This window comes from Daphnia pulicaria, chromosome 1 (genome assembly GCF_021234035.1).
Source record: "Daphnia pulicaria isolate SC F1-1A chromosome 1, SC_F0-13Bv2, whole genome shotgun sequence".
Taxonomy (NCBI): domain Eukaryota; kingdom Metazoa; phylum Arthropoda; class Branchiopoda; order Diplostraca; family Daphniidae; genus Daphnia; species Daphnia pulicaria.
The window spans coordinates 31,211,595-31,231,549 of record NC_060913.1 but is presented as its reverse complement, the minus strand read 5'-3'; the positions used below and the strand labels follow the sequence as shown (position 1 = coordinate 31,231,549).

Sequence of the window (19,955 nt, the reverse complement as noted above, 5' to 3'; positions counted from 1 at the left end):
AACGAACGGGATTGCACGACTTATTTCCCAGTTCCCCACCAATATTAATTCTTTATCTTTATTCTTGTAAAATTCTAAATTATTTTTCCGAAATTATCAAATTTAAATCAATGATCCAGTGCCAATGGACGCAACGAGGCAAAATTTGAATCGAAGAAAAACCTGGCATTACCTGGTTAACGAACGAGCCTCCCATAAAAACACCGGCGCCTGTATTTGAAAAATTCTTATCGCTTTAAATCGCATTGCAGCAGTTTATTTATACATTCAGAACTGTAATTCTTGATAATCAACTGTCACTTTCGCTCACGAACATTTGTAATTACTAAATTAAGATACCCACCCTCACGAACTCTATTTAATTTCTAATAAGCCATTCAGTTACATATTAGGCATTTGTTCTAGCGCGTATGATGGATGTTTTTGAAAGGATTTGTCGTTATACCTAGTTGGCTACACATGCCACGCATATAAAATATAATAGATTGCGAAAATGTGAGATCAAAGTGGACAGCTGTCAGTAAACGATGACCACGAGCGATAGTACCCATCAATCATCGAATTGATAGACTCTAAAACTCACCAAATATACTACCTGTATTGATAAAACGCAGTAAAATAAAACATACCACCCGATCTATGATGCGTAGTCAACGGAATAATAGCATAACTGGCAGAGGCGACATAAACCATTCGACTCACAAGCATCATAAACATCGGAATTAAGATGCGCTGTATATTTCTACTTTGTCTTCTTGTGTCAGCTGGCTTCAGCGCCACTTTGAAAGGTAATAATTTGAGACATTTTTGAAAAACCCTCTGAAGTCCAATAACATACTTAACACATTTTCAGGTGATAAAATAGCAGAAAAAGCCTTACATCAGGCAAGAAACCCAGTTGATGATGTCATCAGAGGTGCTCTTGAGCTTGTTCGTCAATTGATGCTTAATGGCACAGATTCCACTCCAGTTTTGGATCCGTTTTTTATCGACTATCTCCTGGTTAATTTCGAGTCCCAAGATGCCAAGTATTTTTGATAATTTGCGGTGTCTTGTTTAGACTGTCTGTGATTGAATCTTTGTGTTTAGTTTATTATTACAGGTGGACAATACGTGGGTGACCCATATGGCTGAATTCATCATCGAGAATATTTCAACTAACATGGTCCGACTGACAATGGAACTCGCCTTGAGCTGTAAGAGAATAACAACACAAATCGCTGTAGTGTATTGTGAATTAATTACTCGTGAAATTCTAGTGCCCAATTTCAATATCGATGGCCACTACGCAATGGATGGATTGATTATGAACTTGTTTCCGCTTTACGGCTCTGGAAATTACTAGTAAATCTCCCTAATTTAACTGATAATTTATCCAGTCTAAAAAAAAACCCTACCTTTTTGTTTTAGCGTACACGTCTTCGATGTAAGCCTCGGAGGTGGAGCCGGTCTGAGCATGGGAGTCCCTCCGCAGATTCGCGATTTGCACTTGGATTTCACCTTTCAAAGCCTAGAAGTCAAATTTGAAAATCTATTGGGAGGCGGCTCTTTGGAGACGGTCATTGAAACTGCCATCAATGAGCTAGGTAAAAAAAAAATGAATAAACCCTTGAGGATTAACAAATAATTAGTTCGATTTATTTTGTTCACCTTATCTTTTGTTAAAAAATATATAGCTAAAGACGTGGTGGATGCTGTATGGGCTATCATCAACGAGCCTTTCTGTCAGTTGATAGAAGATACCATCAACCAAGCATTGGCAAATATGGGAGGCGAAGGAACCGATTCGCCGGCGTAAGTTAAAAGGCATTTTTCCAGGACCGCTTTATCCCTTTTGACATTTTGTTCCATTGTTTTATAGGCTAGCTGACAGCAAAGAAGTCGGCAACGCAAACGCTTACCTTGACGAGGTGTTGGCTGAGCTCCGACAGGTGCTCTACCAGACACCGGGTGTTGATCCTAAGACGCTACCTGATGCGTACACTGAAATCTCTGGAGGACACGCCGCCATCTACAATGGATGGCTAATAGGCCTAGTACAACATCTCTCTTGACACCTTAATGAACAGATGTGACTTAAAAACATTCCTTTTTTGAATGCAGTCCAGCATCCACCGAAGCGCTGATGCTACCCTTGATTACGCCGGACGTTTCATTACATTCAACGGAAGCGCTGGGTACACAAACATGCAGGTAAAACTGAAATACTCTCCCTATACTTACACATGTTTGTGCAGCTGATCGACTCATACTGGTCTAACTCGGGATGAACTGATAATGACAAAGAGTTTTCATGTAGGCTGGCTATCGTGTGCAAGTCGAGGTTTGGGGAACCGGCCCTGATGCCGAGGCCTTTGCGTTAATCCGTAGCGTGGACTTTTTCTTCTCTTTCAAAATCGACGCCATAACTGGAGCTGTAACGGTCAATGACTTCAATATTTACAACATTGGGTTAGTGACGTGAAAGTAGATTTTTCCTAAAGAATTGTTAAATGAATTATCATCTGTACGCAGACAAATCGACATAGAAATCAACGGATTGGCTCCGTTCGACTGGGCTTTCGAATCGATCGCTGAACTAATTATTAAAACAATTAAAGACGATCTATCCCAGACCATATCTACCGTCATTCTTGAATTACTCCGTCAAGTGGTTGAGGGTAACCCACCACCTCCTCCTCCGGCGGCCGAAATTTTAAAAATCGCTTTTTAAAAAGAGACGTGCGTGATCACATTTCCTCGCATTTCCTGTAAAAGCTGCCAATTCAATATCAATATATCACAAGTAGATTTTAAGAGCATTCAATTCGATTGATTGCGATTGTCTTGAATATTACACTGTTTTGAGAAATATCCTTCGATTACAATAAAACACTTACTGCATGAAAAAGTCATCTATAAATGCCAATTAATCAAGAATCCAAGATAAGGATTCTACCGGCTGAACTTTATATAGACGGAATTTGGACACTTGTGCACACAAAGAATGTGGACGGACGCAAAAACAGACCTTGGATTTGTAAATTGCGAGTAAAAATCTTTGTCAATAATGTGTTGTTTTTATTTCTAGACCATCGATAACGAAACGGATAGATTCATTTTTAAGCAACAAGCTCTCAATGAGATTGCTGGTAAGTTTACGTCAGGTACTGTTCATTACTCATATGTCCGGGTCGATTGACGGAAATAAGACATGAAATTCTCGTGAAAACTATGTCTGTAGGTGGAACTGGCCGGAAACGCTGGGCTAGTTTGATATTGCAGTGAGGTAACGTGCAATGAACAAAAATTGAAGCTTGTTGGTTCAATGGGCAACCTACGGTCGGGTGGACATTGTCGACTTTGGTGTTATCTAAGCATACAGGGCTGCGTTTTTTCTAATCTCTGGTTTCAAATGGCCCCTCTCGCCACCCTTCGGTTCGTCCGTTGAACAGCGTGAAAAGATAAGATGACACCGGGCTCTGTAGCAACGGTTTAAAGACTATAAAAAATGTAGATTATGGTGACTTGGCTGCATACCCTCCCGCGCAAACGACTAGACTCGTCAGCTGCCGAGAAAGTAAGGCGTTGGCCAGATCCTCTCCAAGTGAAAGCATTTCTTCATAATTAAACGACATTATAAATTAATTTAAATTTCCCCCACATTGTGTGAAGGTATCTAACGGTCGGCGCAACTATCTCAACGGACTGACAGCAGCTCAGGTAATAATTGTCAATTTATTAGTTTAAATTTGTTAAAGAGATTTGACATTAAATTCTCCTATTTTTTTAGGTCCGTCAATTCCCGAAAATGAAAATTCTACTCGTCATCAGTAAGTAAATTACAGACTAAAAATATTAAAAATGTCGATCGAAAAGAGAAATTCTCTTAGTGCTCACAAACTATTCCAAGGGCGGCTTATCTCGTGCTGAAAGCTACAGAAAAAATAAGATATGAGATGTGGCAATCGCTCGTTCCAAGTGCCGGCCGGCGTCTTAAAAATGAACGACGTGAAAATAACTGAAAATTTGACTTTAAAAAATCTTTCTTTCTCTTTTCTTTTTACTTACTACCAATCATGAATAGCGATATTTGCGGCAACGGCTTGGGCAGCCGATCCATGGCCAAACCGCATTCCCGACAACTTGGCGTTATGCTACGTAAACAAAACCATCAGCGACCAATTCCGCCGGATGCCCGCATCCATAGAGAACTTGGTAGCCCTCATCCGAAAAGTCGAAGCTCATCCCGACACCGCTCTATGGCCGATTGGAAAGATGGCCAGCACACTAATCCACAGGTATCGTCTCGTCCTTTAACGCCAACTTTTAAACAGATAGACCTTTTTTGTTTTTTTTTTCTTAAATCTGAAAATTTAAAAAATATTTAATACGTAAAGATTTCGTTACGATGGAATCATTGACATTCCTGGTGCTGGACCCGACGTTGTTCCGGTCGTCAACGAACGCGCTGAAAGTGACAAATACCGCCTCCAATGGTGGCTAGTACCTGGAACAGCTTCCGACTTCCCGGAATCCTCATTGACCATGGAAGAAAAGGTAAACAAAATTTCAACAAACAAAGTAGATTTTAAGGCACAAAAATGTAGGCGACTCATTTTTGTAAAATAAAATCCAAAAAGAAAAAAGAAAAAAAAAATGAAAAAAAAAAAAAGAAAAGGAGAGATAATGCTTGTTCTAAACTTATCTACTGTCTGTGCTGTGCGTGTGTAAAGACTATGACAAAGATTTGACCCCACAGCCATGCATTTTCGTGTAGGTGTTTGTTCAGCCCCACCTGTAAAGATAATTATTCTTTTACTAGTCGATTGCGAAGACCAAGTGCAGTATTACGCTACAAACCTAGAATTATAATCCTTTTTCTATTTCTTTTTTTGTGTGAACGTTGATTAAAGTGTTCACTGCACTGGATGTTATCTTACACGGTTAACCACACGGCGAGTGCAGAAAAAACCGCACCACCTGTTTCTCGGTCCTTCGCCAACCCCCAGCAGCCAGCCGCCGATTCTGAACCTGACCATTCTCATCACGTGGAAGAAGATGTCGTAGAGAATGAGAATCAACCTGATGAGTAAGTATTGAAATTATTGACGACGGACACTCTACTAGAATGAGGACGTATTCAATTTATAATAGGGATCTCGTGGAACCCGAGCACGATCACGAAGGTGTTGAACATGAGGAAGAGGTGCCAGAAGAGGTGCCAGTAGATGAGCCAGTAGATGAGCCAGTAGATGAGCCAGTAGATGAGCCAGAGGAGCCAGAGGAGGTACCAGAAGAGATGCCAGATGTGGAACTGACAGAAGATGTCCCAGACGAATTACCCGAAGATACGGAAAATATTTTTGGAGAAGATACCGTAGAGACTGGGGGTGAAGACTACGGCCCAGTTGATGACAATAGCGAAAGTGAATCAGACGGCTGGAAGCGTAAGCGTCGCCAAACTGAAACCGTGGCCGCTCAGCCAATGGAAGTCGGTATCGTTCACACCAAGTATGGCACAGTAGCAGCTGGCCCGGTCCTGACTGGTATCGCTGCCGGAAGTGAACCTCAAAGCGCTCCGGTAATCTCCATTCAATTGCATCAAACGATTCATTAACATAAAAATCTTCCTTTACTTTTGTTGTAGTTGAAAGAGCTCATCAAAGATCCGCAAATGGAACTTTCGCTAAGCTCATTGGAGAGGATTGTTCACAGTATTTGGGTGGCTACGCTCGCAGGTATTTTTTCGTTCAATCCATACAAAATCTTTTACTGTTCCACAATCCAAAACGTCGTCATGTTTAGGTGATATTGCACAAACTTCTCTTCTGAGAACACCCAAGAACCTTCCAAGTTTCGGACCACGAGGACAGTGGAATTGCACACTGTGCCCGCGTGAGTACAAGCTGGAAACCAGAGAACATTCCATGTTGACCAACGCCGAATTTTATGGTGGTGTTGATGGTGAGAATCAGAAAAATCTTGAACCTAGACAAAACGAATGTAACATTTGTTAATGTTGGCATTAGGTTTGCTGATGGCTCAACGTATGGCTACCTGGGATTCGAGCAGCTATTTGAAACTCTCGGCCGTCCTGGAAATGTACTATTCTGAGACTGGTATCCATGGTGACTCAAAGTTCCGCGCTTGCAACCGCCTCTACAATTACAGAGACTCAGATATTGTAGATCAGGCCATGCTCAAAGAACAGGTGCGCTGAATGCTCTGCAGTTAAAAAAAAATAGAACTTTAATTTACTTGATCATATTAATTGTAGTCTCTTAACGCTGCTTTGGTCCTGTACTCACGTGGCATTGACGGCGCTCCAACTGTTCTTCCCGGAGTTAAACCTGCGGATCAAATCGGCCAATACGTCAACACAACCATAAACGAAATTAATTCTTTTATGGACCAATTCCTAAGTAAATAATATTTGTTGGTTTCACGAATAATTTTCGGAATTTCAATTTTTTTTTTTTTTGCAGGCCCTTCAAACACCGTAGATTTCACCCAGTGCAAAGGACCTTACGCCCTATCGACGGCCGAAACTACACCGGCCACTTACACTGATCTTACCTTCGTATTCGATCAAATCGCGGATGCCAAAAGCCTTTCCAGCCAGAAAGATCTCGCTGCGTAAGTTGAAACAAATAATTACAATCATAATACTAAAACATGTAATTTAAAACGATATACAGAGCTTTAGCTTTGGCGTTGGATGTCCAACTGGGCGGCAGCCGAATGGAAGCTGTATCAAGTAAAGACGGAACTCCTTTCCTGGATCTCAACGCTACTCGCAATCGAGCCGAATTAGCTTGCAAATTCATCAGCCTCCCTATTGGTATGCAAATTTGGCATGGATTTAATTTCAATTTCATCAATTGTATGCATAAAACTCACCAAAATTGCAGCAACCAGTGAACGTCGGGTGGCTGACACTTTGGATCGAACTCGCACTCGTATTTTGGCCGAAAGGTCTTCAGAAAAGGCCAACAAAATTGGTGGCACCAACACTCGCGCCATCCTATTTTTCGTGACCACCAGCATCTCAAACGAGAAAGACAAAATCAAATCTGTTTTGTTGAAAATGCTTGGTGAAATGCCAGGTAATTATTTTGAATGCTAAAAAAAAGAGACGGGAAAAATTTAAAAGTAAAACGACAATTATTTTTAGATGTTCACATCATGTTCGCCACTTTGGGCAATCCCGAAGAACTTCGTCCATTTGTAGCCAATTTCGATCGCGACATTATCCGCATGACCCAGTTCACTAAGTATCACGAAGCTGCCCCCGAAATCGCCAAGCGCTTAGCTACAGGTATGCAGAAAGACAAAATTTGTCATAAATTGATTTCACATTTCTTTATGTTGTTATTGTTAACATTCAACAGTCGGTGCTCGTCTTACTTATCCCGAGTGCAAAGACATTAGTTCTAGCTCCAACACCACCGAGGCCAAATATATGTACACAGGACTCCTCAACACTTACACCACCCAATACTTCCGTCTGGGCCCAGAAAGTTTTTACAGCAGCAACGAACTGCGCTTGTGGGTCAGTTACCTTTCCTTGTTTAGTTTCAAATGAGATAACAAGTATGTACTTCAATGTGTTGACTTGTCACGCGTTCCGCCCCTATTTAACAGTTCAAGAGCACGTACGGCATGGCAAGGTTCTGCGTTTCGACCACTAAGGAACGTCCAGGAAACGGAGATCTCTGCAAGACCGCATTGAAAGCCGGTGAAACCGTCGAGTTTAAATTCATGCAGCCGTGTGGTAAAATGGTACCGGATCAGTGTTCAAACATCTACATTTCGGCTGCTCCCACCAACATAAACGACGATATTCCCTGCGCAGGTAAAAATCAAAATTTTTAACTGAATCATGGCTTTAAGATTTTTATGATTACGTTATTTGTTTTACCTTTTATTCAGATAAAGACTGCCATACGCCGGATCAAGTCAAATTTACGTTCAGCCACTCCGGCATGCGTTGCAACAGCGCTGTGGCAGGCGCAGTTCTGTCTCATTTGACTCTAGCTTTAGCTGCATTGATGACTTGGTTCCTCAATCGTTAACAGCGCAGAAGCCTAAAAATAAGCATTAAAATAACAGAATAGATTGTTTTAACAACCCATGATGATCAATCAATGAAAATAACACAAAATAACATCCCAAGTAGTCCGAAAAATCTTTCATTAAAAAAAAAAAGGAAAAATACACGTGTGAAAAAAAGACAAATTGACGACACTGCGTGTATTAATGAGTAGCAATTAGTAACAAAAAAAAAGATTGGAATTGTGATTTTATAATCAAGAAAATCAAGATCTTCATTTGCCAATTCGCTGGACGGACCACTCTTGTTGACAGAGAGGACAACGATTATTTTGCTTGACCTGAATTGAAGGGCGAGAAATCACGTTAACTAATTTTGCACAATACATAATAGAAAATTATGTTACCCATAATTTCATGCAGCAGTTGTGAAATGAATGGTTGCATTCACCCCAGATGACTACACACTCCTCCTGTTCCTTGTCGTTTCTATTTTCGGCCTGGCAACGTAGGCATGCATCTGAATTGAGTACAAATTAAAGAAATTATTTTTATCTTTTTCTCGCTTTGTTGTAAATGGGGTTGGGAAAGTTTAAAAACTAACAGCTTCGAGAATTTAAAATAGAAAAGGTTATCGGAGCTATCGATGTCGTCACTTTGTTGGGAGAGGTCGTGAGCGGCTCGTCGTTCACTGCACTCTTTCGACCTTCGACTATCCTTTTTCCAACGAAGGACTAGGACAACATTTTAGAATTCAATTTCCTGTTATCCAAACAATGCCATAATAGGGAAAAAAGAAATTCAATGTTGACTTTCTCTTTTAAAATTTAAACTTGTAACAGTTCACTCGATTTTTCTGTTAATTTATCATCATCTCCTAGCGTTACTCGATCCGGAAAATACTTAAACATTGGACTTTGAACCAAAGTTCACGCTGCTTTGTATGGTTACTACTCAATATCATTTCATCACCACCATGTCTTGAATCATATGAAGCTCGAAAAATATTCTCTTATACCGTTAGGTTACAACGACAACTCGCTGGAAGGCGATTGTTCCAAAAAGATGTAGAAAACCAAGAAAAAAAAGAATTTTTGTCTTCCTCTTCATTCCTGTTCTTCTTTAGGTTAATCGAGTTATGGAATAGGGGGTTTGATCTTGGGTTATTTGGGCGTCATCTTGGCTGGTACTCTGGGGGGGGAGGGATACCGTATTTCCAACTAAAAAGGGAGAAATCCACCACGTCCTTCACCGTACCAGGCAAAGAACTGGTACGGAGCACATCTCCGTGGAAAGAAGATAAACATCCCTCCATGTTTTTATGCCTATGACCTGTATATTTAAGAAAGCCAAAAAGGGGAAAAGGGGCAACAAGAAATATACCAAGGGATAAACACCACCCTATGTAAAATCTTATCTAAAGATGTGGAGGGTATCAACCCAAGAGCCAGACAGAGTATACTCAAAAGCAATTGAAAGTCAGTTTGTCAAGTTCAACGTCGCGTTATCGATTATTTACGGCAGGTGGAGCCAGTTTTCTCTTTTTATAACGTTGAAGTTATTGGCAAATTCAGAGTGGGTTTTTTTTTGTTACTAATGAAATCTTGTTGGCTCATTTAGGCCTACAGGGGGTTCCGATATACTTCGACGCTGGAAAGCCCACAATCTCCCAAAAGACCTATTTATGGTTTTTAACTTTCTTACCTGTATAAGAACCTATCCACCCCCTGATATATTAAGGGGAGAAAATCCTGCTCAAACTGCTTTCGACCGGTTCAAACTAGGCCGAGAACGTTATTAACCTTTCAATTTCTCCCTCTCAAAAGACCATCACTTAAACTTAAAAATTCACTTTCACTACGTTAAAGTCAATATTGACCTACTCATGTAGTGTGAAAAATTAAATTTGAGTCTGATTTCAAATTGCGATTTCGAGCAGAATAGAAATCAGGAGTAGTGGGGGTCTGGGGGATAGCGATCCTTCTGTGGAAAACTATGACGTAATCCTAATTTAATTTTTATATCAAAATAATCGATTAAAAAAAAGGCCGAAGATCCCAGTAGGAATAAAAACCGGAAAAAAGAGGATTCGTCAAAAACATTTTGGGGGTTGGCGATGTGACGTGTGGTTAGGCTGAGCGTATTTCTTGCGATAGAAGATGAAAAAGAAGGAGGGATGAAACAAACTTGAAGAAACCGAGCGGCGCAGGGTAGGCCGTGCTGAGAAGTATAAAAAGACATGCGGACCCCACTAGCTCATCACACACATCCACTCGAATCCTGCGTCAACACAGCTCTTCAAGGCGTCCTCTATTCTTCCAGGCATTTGTAAGTTAAATTTTGTTAGTGATTTGAAACTCTGTTTTTTATTTTTATTTGTAACTTTGTGTTTACTCGAACGGTGGAATCCAAGTCATTTAACTTGGATTGAACATTCTAATTTATTTAAAATGTTTGTGACGACGTTCGATTGTCTTAAAAAAACCAAACCATGTGTGTTAAGATTTTAAAATCTCGAATCCATTCTATTGTCAAACAAGTTGCAAATTGAAATTCCAAGCGCTTTAACAATTAGTTACTTATTCGTTGAAAAGGAGGCGTATTGTTTAAAATGACTTTTTAATTAATCTCATGTTAGTAAATATGATTTAACTGGGAAAATCCGATTCTCTTGCGATTTTGGAGAAACCCAATTTACTAATCGCTTACCCTATTTCTTTACTTTTCGACCTTGCAGAGAGTCCAAGAGCGTACGTGGATTAGGAGGTGAAAGAAAACTCCCCAAAGATGTCTACGGTACTAGGTCAACAACCTTCAATTTGGTGCGATATCGAAGCTGTTGCCGAAGATGGACAAAACTGCCAAATGGAATCAGACAGCAGTAAAATTCACGCCATCATGCTGGCCGCTGAGAAGCGTGAAACTAGAAACAGAGACAGTGGGTGCGACTTGAGTTCCACGGGCACCGATTCACCCTCAAGTTACCGGTGGATTAAAGATGACAATTCCACAGGATCCTATTCCTGTTCCAGCTGCGAAGCCACTGTCGATCAAACTTCCGTAGTTTATCAACAGCTGGCTGAAACGTTGGCTCAAGCTCGACTCAACAATTCCGATTCAAAAGACCCGTTAGAAATACCCTCCACTTCAATGGTCGTCAGCGAATCGTTGATTGCTCTGAATCCAATCATGCCATCTGACTCGAAAGAAGAAGACAATATGGCGATGGAAAATCCCGACGAAAATAAAGACAACGATAGGCTGTCCAATGTCTCACAGATCATTACGTTCCCAGATCCTTCATTTAAAATGGAACCCGCAAGTCGCAAAAGTCGTGGAAGGCTTTTCCCTCAAGTGTTGGCTTCGCTGGCCCTGGCCATAGCAGCTTTGATCGAGGGGTACTCATCTGGCTATACTTCTCCTGCCCTAGCTTCTATGACACAACCCAACAGTTCTATTCCCGTAAACGACCAAGAGGTTAGTAACTAGATTTAAATCCTTAATACCAAACAAAAACTAACTGGAAATCATTCAATTTTTAGGCGTCATGGATCGGGAGCTTAATGCCGCTTAACGCTCTAATCGGCGGTATGGTCGGTGGAAGTATTGTCGAGCATTTTGGCCGGAAGACAACCATCATGGCTACCGGGCCACCATACATTTTGTGTAAGTAACGCAACAGTGTCATTGAATTCAAAATATTAATATTTTCTTTCGTCATCTAGCTTGGTTACTCATCACGTTTGCTACAAACCTGCCCATGGTCTACGCCGGACGTTCAATCCAGGGATTTTGCGTGGGCCTTACTACCTTGACGCTGCCCATCTACTTGGGTGAAACTATTCAACCGGAGGTCAGAGGATCCCTGGGCCTGTTACCCACCACGATAGGCAACATAGGCATCTTGTTTTGCTACATTCTGGGCTCCTACATCGACTGGAAAGTATTGGCGGCCATCGGAGCAGCTCTTCCTCTACCCTTTTTAGCTTTCATGTGGTTCATTCCGGAAACACCACGTTGGTACATCTCTAAAGGCCGTTATACCGAAGCTCGCGAGTCTCTACAGTGGCTCCGTGGGGGCAAAACTAACGTTCAAGACGAGTTTCTCGAAATTGAAAACAATTACAAGAATCAGAGCGTCGGTGGTGGAGCCAGAGATCTTTTGAAAATTGCCTACCTACGGCCCCTACTCATTTCACTTGGACTCATGTTCTTTCAGCAACTTTCTGGCATCAACGCGGTCATCTTTTACACCGTGTCTATTTTTGAAAAATCTGGCGGAAGTGTAGATAGCAACCTCTCTTCTATCATTATTGGATTGGCTAACTTTATCGCTACACTGGGCTCAAATATGGTCATCGACCGAGTGGGCCGTAAAGTTTTACTCAACATCTCCGGATTCTTTATGGCAATCAGCCTCGGCGCATTGGGAGTCTTCTTCATTCTGCAACACCTTGAACATGATCTCGAACACGTCGGTTGGCTTCCACTGACTACATTCATAGTCTACATCGTCGCCTTTTCCATCGGTTATGGACCTATCCCTTGGCTTATGGTACGTTATTGAAATGTGATGGCTGAGTTTTAAAAAAATTCAATCCTAACAAAATTTCTATTTGGCTGATTTAGATGGGAGAAATTTTCCCAAGCAAGGTTCGTGGTCACGCTGCATCTGTAGCTACAGCTTTCAACTGGGCTTGCAGCTTCGCAGTAACTAAATTCTTCAACGACCTGATAGCGACGATTGGCGCCCATGGAGCGTTCTGGTTTTTTGGTTTCTTCTGCTTTATCAGCATCTTTTTCGTTATCTTCTTCGTACCAGAGACCAAGGGACACAGTTTGGAGAGTATCGAGAAAAGTATGCTTGAAAAGAAACCGAAAAAAGATATCGAATCTACTAGACTGTAAAGGCGACCAATTATTTTTCAACGTTGGACGTATTAACAGTGCGGACAATGTTTTTGTACATAAGACTATTCCTATCTTTAATCAAATGATGTCTTCAATTCCTCAAATCTCTGAATGATCTAGCTGTTCTACCCTATCTCTTCCCAGGAAAGTTTAAAGATAGCCTTACAATTAGGAATAGAACAATTAATAGGATTCGTTATTTATAAATGCGACTGTTTCTCCTAATACCCAAAACAGACTACAAATCAATTCTAATTGTTTCATCTTCCAAAATATTTATGTAAATTACTACATCAGGCAGGGTACAGAACATTGTAAAATGGTAAACCTCTCATCAACCATCATAACCTACAACCTTGCCGACACCCTATTCCTTTAGTATTTAGTTGAAATTTGAAAATGTGAAAACCAGATAACTTCTGAATATTTAGTGAAATGTAAATATACCAGAACCACAAATAAATTTTAAACATTTTCCTTTAAAATAGTTCTTGTCTCTAACCTTTCTTAACAAACATATTGAAAATGGGACTTACCCATAACTTGAACTCTGCAAATGGCACAAATTTCACACTCAACGTCCCAGCTCCACATAGCGACTGCATTCCATCGTTTCAATGAGAACATCTTTTCAGTTTTGACTACACAGTCATTACCAACTGTGGTTTTTTCCACTGATTTCTCCATATCAATATCATCTGCCATTTTCTGCAGTAGAATGAAAAAACCTGTAAAAAAATAAACAAAAACATTTAACATGATTTTTAGGGATTTTTAACATTGACTGACATATTGAAGTGGAAGCAATAGTTGCATTAAGGTTTGATTGGATATGATTGACAACTATACACAATAGAATGCAGGTACATAATCAAAAGATAAGAATGGGTAAAATAAGCTTACTTTTAGCTATATGAATTATGAACACAGAATTTTGGGCCAGTAAAAAATTGAAAACCACAAAGGAGCTCTCAGAGTTGTATGCTGAGATATTGTTTAGGTCGTCTGCTAGCCCGCTCGCTCAGCTGACTTATAATCACAAGTGCATATTCGGTTCAATTTTGGTTCAGCCACTGACAGGAAGGAACTCCCTTTGACTACTCTCTGATAAAAATAACATGAAGACAAATTTTTACTTTTAATCTAGCTCTTTTAACCTTTATAAATGAATTTCAATACCATGTCTCGACGACCTTCAAGAGACGAAACTGACCAAGACCTAAGGTGGTTTCATGGGAAAATCAACAGGCAAGAAGCTGAAGCTCTACTTACTAATGGTCTGTTTAAAATTATATATTTTTTGTAGCCTATCTATTAAAATTGTGATATTTTTTTTCCATATTTATGCCTGCAGAAGATGACTCTGAAGGCCTATTTTTGGTGAGAGAGAGCCCCACAGTTGATGGAGCTTTCATATTAAGTGTTCGTCACCAAGGAGAGCCCAGACATTACCAAATAAATCGACATGGGGCTGATGCATTTTTTTCAATTGGTTTGCCATTGAAGCATTTTTTTTTTTGCATTAATTTACATTCATCATAACTTTTTTGTCCCCTTGCAGAAGATGGATACATTGTTCATGGCCTTGATGCTCTCATTACTCTTTGTCAGAAAGAGGGCTCTTCTATTTTTGGACCACTTAACCGACCTTGCAAAAAAGATTTGCCACCTGCTGATACAAGGTGTCATGGAAGATGTAATCTATTGCATAGAGCTACCAAAGAAGGTTATTGCCAAGCATTTTTCATCTGTCTGAGATTCCCTTCAAAGTATCAAGGTCACTACCAATTATTCAACAGGCAACCTAACTGTAGTATCAGAATTACTTCGAGGTGGCTCCTACAGGAGTATCGACGCTAAGAACGAAATTGGACAGACTGCAATCCATTTAGCTGCCTTTTTGGGGAATAATATGATTCTTAAACTTCTTATCCAAGGAGGAGGAAATGTCAATGTTAAGGATGATGCAGACCTCACTCCACTACATGTAATTAATAATAGTAGTTAAATCATTTGTTAATACCCTTCAATGTAACTTATTTAATATTAACCTCTCTTGAATTGTTTAGTATGCTTGTATACACAATCATCACGAATGCTTAAAGACTTTGCTGGAGTTCAAAGCTAGCCCTCAAATCCGACACCGTTTGACCGGAATGGTTCCCCTTCACGAGGCTGCTAGTCGAGGACATCTCGATTGTGTGAAAATCATGATGGCAATGTCTGTAACACCATTGTCACGCACTAAAGAAGATCAAACTCCCGCTGACTTAGCTAGAAAAAATGGTTTCTATCAATGCGCGCGACGATTAGGTATGGATCACATTATTTCAAAGCTGATGGATTTCCTTAAATAGGTCTGTTTTATCACAGAGTCCTACAAACCTCCATTTCCGTTCACCAGAAAAGAGGACTGGTATCATGGACCCATCTCACGACAGGAAACTGAGCGTCGTTTGAAAGAAGGCAGCGCTAAATACAATGAAGATAACTTTTTCTTAGTTCGGAGAAGTGCGAGCAAGCCAGGATTTTACGCTCTTTCCGTGCTCTACACTGGACGCGTCTTTCACTTTGAAATTTGCAAAAGAGGACAGTATTATTACGTCGATTACGGGCCGTACCTTGAATCTCTAGAACACGTCGTGGGTCACTACATGAATCACGCAGATGGCCTCCCTGCCGAATTACAACGACCCATCAAACCACCTCAGCCAGTGGTCGATGACAATTTCGCTTTTAAAACAGTAATTTTAAGGCTGCTTTTTTGTAGGACGAAGTATTTGATTATTAAATTTGTAACAGATTTCAAGACAAACACTCAGTCCACCGCCCTTACCAAACCGAAACCTTCGTCGTTCACCGTCACCCAACGAGTCTGTCAGTAGTTCATCCAAAGATGTTCCTAAACGCGTTGGTAAGAAAGAAATTGTTTTATATGTATGGGTTGTTGGTATTTTATTGGGTTGTTGAATAAGGCACACATTTTAAAATTGTTGGTATTAATTTGCTGAACAGGAATTGTTACGAAGGAAGAGTTGGAGTTGTACGACACACTTGGTGAGGGAGAATTTGGTTTCGTTTATAGAGGATCATTGCGCCAATCGAATGGAAACTCGGTAGTATATTTCTTATTCTAATCAACCGGTTAAATATATCATTTAAGTGTTTTCATCAAGATTCCTGTTGCGATAAAAACTCTGCGTGATGATCAAATTGAATCAAACCGAGAAGAATTTCTCCGTGAAGCACGGGTTATGATGGAATTACGAAATCCTAATATTGTCCGTCTAATTGCTCTTTGCAAAGGCCCTCCGCTAATGATGGTATAATTCTTCCAAGTCAAGCTTTTAAGATGGGAAATGTAATATGTTATTCGATTATAGGTCCAAGAGTTGGTGGCTTTGGGTTCTTTGTTGGACTACTTGCTGGATCATCCCCATACAATTAGTCCGCAGTTCGAGTTTCCTCTATGGGCTGGGCAGATCGCTGATGGTAGTTTTGAAAATTATTATATTGTGATGTCGCATCCTTACTAAACTTGCTGTTTATTGAAACAAAGGAATGCTCTACCTTGAACAAAGAAATTTTGTTCACCGTGATTTAGCAGCCAGAAATATTCTTTTGGCAACACGATATCAGGCGAAAATTAGCGATTTTGGCTTATCAAGAGTCTTGGGTGCTGGAGAAAGTTTCTATTCAGCTTCAAAAGGTGGACGATGGCCTGTAAAATGGTAAGTGTATTTTACATCCAATCAGAATTTTGCTTTATTATTCACAATTTCAACTTTGGTGTTTGGTAGGTATGCCCCAGAATCGATTAATTGTGGTATGTTTTCCCATGCAAGCGATGTTTGGAGTTACGGCGTCACCCTTTGGGAAACGTACAGCTTTGGCACGCAGCCATATGGCGACATGTCCGGCGCAGAGGTAATATCTTCTTCCTATCTGATTGAGATTGCGACTTAATTTTACATACTCCCCACATAGGCTACAGAAGTAGTCGCACAGGGTGCACGTCTGCCGCAACCTGCTCGTTGCCCTAATGATATCTACTCACTAATGCTTCGTTGCTGGTCGGAAACCCCGGATAATCGTCCAACGTTCGCTAATCTTGTGCAGCATTTTGCCTCTAGCGCCGAATATGACAATGTTAAAAACTTACTTCAGACTGCTTCGACTGAACAAACGCTTGACAATCTCATTGACACATCTAACAGTAATCTTTTGGTTTCAGATGTCTAAACAGTAGAGCATAATTGCTGCTGAGCAGCAGATGACTTAATTAGGAAACTGAATGACAAAATGTTCCTTTTATTCACGTTTTTATTCTTAAACCGTTACGGTGCCTTTTTTAAAACTGTTCTCATTTCCTATCACGAGACACGGAATGTCATAATTTTGGTGTGGTGTAAGAACACAGAATGTACAAATGCATAATGCATCTTCCTTTGCGCAAAAAATGTGATTAAGAAAACAGATCAACCAAAATTGCTCATGCATGTGTGACTTGGAAGCTATGTGAATTGCGAGTCGAGGCTACAGTTTTAAGTGAGATTAATTTTTGGTGACCCTTTTATCAGATCTGGAAATACACGAAGATTATGTATGATAAAAAAGTTTTATCCTTTACATATCAATAAAGAAAAACATCAATAAATCTCGCAGCTTACTTTTGGGAGACGGATGCTCGAAATTCAACCAAAATATTCAGTTTGGATTACCTTAATATGACGCGGCAACCCAAATATATATAAGTTGACAATAATAATGATAAACTTTATCGAACGCATTCCTTTAACAATATAGTTCTTTTCAAATGTTCGGGTAGTGCAGAATTTGCGATTTTTTGCGTAACAAATTCGCCAAGTTGACGTCTGATAACTAGTCTGCAAGAATCTAGTAGCGGCTGAGGACTAGATTTATACTGGACTAGCCAATGGTTGGTACTGTCGGGCTCAACACGAATTCGGTTGAAATCTAAACCCCCGCGAACAAGTGCTTTAGCAAAACTAGTGTAACCATTTCGAATGGCTAATGTTAGGATGTCAACAGGACATGAATAGAGTGAACTGAGATTGGGATCGGCACCACGTGAAAACAAAGCCGTTGCTAGTTCAGGGTGATGATGTACGACGGCACGTAGCAAAGGGGTATCACCAGGAGTAAAACTCTCGATGTTTAAACGACCGCCATACTTCTGCAAAGTTTCCAGAATCTGATCGAAAATATTCACGTCTTCATCACTCATGGATTGGGCAGCTTCATGGATTGGGTGGACACCGCTTAGTGCGTTGGGATAGTTTGGGTTAGCTCCGTGCTCTAGCAAGAGCTCAACCATCGCTAGATGACCCTACGAAATAAAAGATATTAATTGTGAATTTGAGATTGTAAAACAGAAAGTTCAGTTATAGAGTACATGTATAGCGAAAACTTTTGTAGAAGGAAATACCTGTTTTGCAGCCAAAAGTAGAGGCGTGTTGCCATGATCATCGCGAAGGTTAGGAACGCTTCTGGCGTTCAATAACAATTTAGCCATGGCAGTGTTTCCCTGTGTTACAGCGCAGTGGAGCAACATGTGAGACTGCGTGGTCACACGAGCCCCTCGGCTAACAAGTAATTCAGCCATGTCGGTATTATTCTGCCAAACAGCTTCACACAATGCCGTGTATCCATGAATTTCTTCCAAATTAACCTGTTAAATTGATGATATCGTCAATCTCATCTACACAGAGGACGACACAAACCAATGATTTTAAAACGACCTGTTTACCTTGGCCCCTTTTAGTAAAAGAACTTCAACAACGTCTTTATGACCACGCTGAGCGGCCACGTACAAAGGACTTCGATCGGAGTAATCCAGGGTGTCAACTTTAGAGCCGTGATTGATTAAAATCCGAAGAATTTCCAGTTGCCCTCTGCTTGCAGCGGAATGCAAAGGTGTTGATTTATCAGTGGCCTTCAATATTAATTTTGAAATTAGCATTTTAGATTTTACTTGTAAAATGAATATGGCCGACCCACCCTTAAATTAATGTTTGCTGAATGCTGAACTAACGCCTGGACGGCTTCTAAATTCCCGCGTGCTGACGCAAGATACAACGGAGTCATTCCTTCAAAGTCCATCGCATTCACAAAAGATCCAGCTACCAGAAGCACATCAATAATATCAGCATGTCCCTGTTCTGCTGCATAATGCAATGCTGTTCTTCCATAAGAATCTGATACATTCACATCACAAATAATTGGGTCCATCCCTATTCCCAAAGGTGCTTCCATTAATTTGCATAAGGAAGTGCATCTTCCATCAAAGAAATCATCATCTTCAGAAGATGAAGTTCCTGGATGCTTCCTGGTAACACTCCCACTGGAGTGATGGTGAGGTCTTCTATGTCCACGACACTTGGTTAATGGAAAGTGAGCTTTGTATTGTAGGGAGCTATGTAAAACCTATTTAATGAAAGTTGTTTACCAAACAAGTCTGAGAAACTTTAAATTTGTTTATAAAGTAAACTTACTTGTTTTACAAACAAAAACAGACCTAGCTGTGCAGCCCGCCCAAGAATTGTCATTCCAGATCTGCACAGCTTGTTGATATCAACACCTTTACATAGATCAAACATAACTATTTAAATCTGTGACATTCCAACAATTCCTACACGAACTAATTACTTTTGATCAATTGCAACGTTTTTTCATCCATCCATTCACCATTACTAACTGCCAAATAGACCAGCTCTTCGGCATTCTCCATGGTTTCAACTCGGACGTGGAAAAAGTGTAGGCTGTATATTTTATTTCGTTGTGCCTCTAAATGTGCAAGTTTTGATTTTTTAAATAGTTATTACCATTTACCAACTGACGATTTTGTTCGCCTCTTTGTTTATATTACACTCAACTGTCGTGGTCTGCTAGATAGTGTGTATTGAATCGATGTCGACCAGATATCGATTATCGGAAAACTAAAATGTGAAAATTTTTTAACTAACATTTATTTTACATTTATTTCAGTA

General features: G+C 40.3%; 6 protein-coding genes and 1 long non-coding RNA gene across 9 annotated transcripts; 4 read left to right on the top strand and 3 right to left on the bottom strand.

The window, feature by feature from the left end:
* The first annotated feature begins 635 nt into the window (after positions 1-635).
* Positions 636-2,801, top strand: LOC124341645. The gene is made up of 10 exons (XM_046794586.1): positions 636-788; positions 854-1,028; positions 1,090-1,196; positions 1,260-1,344; positions 1,411-1,586; positions 1,677-1,794; positions 1,862-2,036; positions 2,104-2,193; positions 2,300-2,451; positions 2,515-2,801. Exons 1-10 carry the CDS (start codon positions 728-730, stop codon positions 2,711-2,713), a joined length of 1,338 nt encoding a protein of 445 aa, XP_046650542.1. The 5' UTR covers positions 636-727; the 3' UTR covers positions 2,714-2,801.
* A 414-nt stretch (positions 2,802-3,215) lies between these two features.
* Positions 3,216-8,224, top strand: LOC124340864. Of its 3 annotated transcripts, XM_046793629.1 has the most exons (19): positions 3,216-3,586; positions 3,655-3,702; positions 3,773-3,812; positions 4,067-4,280; positions 4,380-4,539; positions 4,896-5,071; positions 5,137-5,250; positions 5,284-5,563; positions 5,630-5,720; positions 5,788-5,946; positions 6,012-6,193; positions 6,260-6,404; positions 6,468-6,618; positions 6,681-6,823; positions 6,894-7,088; positions 7,157-7,300; positions 7,374-7,534; positions 7,627-7,837; positions 7,915-8,224. In XM_046793629.1, the coding sequence occupies exons 1-19, from the start codon at positions 3,500-3,502 to the stop codon at positions 8,055-8,057; spliced, it is 2,844 nt and encodes a 947-aa protein (XP_046649585.1). In that variant the 5' UTR covers positions 3,216-3,499; the 3' UTR covers positions 8,058-8,224. The 3 variants fall into 3 exon arrangements, with proteins under 3 accessions (XP_046649585.1, XP_046649568.1, XP_046649577.1); XM_046793612.1 differs by having other exon boundaries at positions 5,137-5,563; XM_046793621.1 differs by having other exon boundaries at positions 3,217-3,559; positions 5,137-5,563.
* Positions 3,699-4,140, bottom strand: LOC124342414. Its single transcript, XR_006918813.1, has 2 exons — positions 4,051-4,140; positions 3,699-3,974 (listed from the first exon to the last, which is right to left on the bottom strand). It is a non-coding gene; the product is annotated as an uncharacterized LOC124342414 (long non-coding RNA).
* Positions 8,221-13,958, bottom strand: LOC124342155 (RING-box protein 2-like). Its single transcript, XM_046795126.1, has 4 exons — positions 13,849-13,958; positions 13,482-13,673; positions 8,442-8,554; positions 8,221-8,375 (listed from the first exon to the last, which is right to left on the bottom strand). Exons 2-4 carry the CDS (start codon positions 13,648-13,650, stop codon positions 8,310-8,312), a joined length of 348 nt encoding a protein of 115 aa, XP_046651082.1. The 5' UTR covers positions 13,651-13,673; positions 13,849-13,958; the 3' UTR covers positions 8,221-8,309.
* LOC124341129 (facilitated trehalose transporter Tret1-2 homolog) lies at positions 9,803-13,430 on the top strand. Its single transcript, XM_046794078.1, has 5 exons — positions 9,803-10,362; positions 10,772-11,511; positions 11,577-11,700; positions 11,760-12,589; positions 12,664-13,430. Exons 2-5 carry the CDS (start codon positions 10,822-10,824, stop codon positions 12,940-12,942), a joined length of 1,923 nt encoding a protein of 640 aa, XP_046650034.1. The 5' UTR covers positions 9,803-10,362; positions 10,772-10,821; the 3' UTR covers positions 12,943-13,430.
* Positions 13,959-13,976: 18 nt separating the features above from the next.
* Positions 13,977-17,235, top strand: LOC124340979 (tyrosine-protein kinase Shark-like). The gene is made up of 13 exons (XM_046793841.1): positions 13,977-14,222; positions 14,300-14,437; positions 14,507-14,671; positions 14,745-14,932; positions 15,015-15,258; positions 15,319-15,689; positions 15,748-15,859; positions 15,961-16,061; positions 16,122-16,268; positions 16,329-16,437; positions 16,505-16,676; positions 16,746-16,872; positions 16,933-17,235. The coding sequence occupies exons 1-13, from the start codon at positions 14,111-14,113 to the stop codon at positions 17,185-17,187; spliced, it is 2,241 nt and encodes a 746-aa protein (XP_046649797.1). The 5' UTR covers positions 13,977-14,110; the 3' UTR covers positions 17,188-17,235.
* A 73-nt stretch (positions 17,236-17,308) lies between these two features.
* LOC124341262 (serine/threonine-protein phosphatase 6 regulatory ankyrin repeat subunit B-like) lies at positions 17,309-19,856 on the bottom strand. Its single transcript, XM_046794288.1, has 6 exons — positions 19,615-19,856; positions 19,461-19,546; positions 18,967-19,392; positions 18,716-18,901; positions 18,395-18,637; positions 17,309-18,295 (listed from the first exon to the last, which is right to left on the bottom strand). Exons 1-6 carry the CDS (start codon positions 19,694-19,696, stop codon positions 17,723-17,725), a joined length of 1,596 nt encoding a protein of 531 aa, XP_046650244.1. The 5' UTR covers positions 19,697-19,856; the 3' UTR covers positions 17,309-17,722.
* Positions 19,857-19,955: the final 99 nt, after the last annotated feature.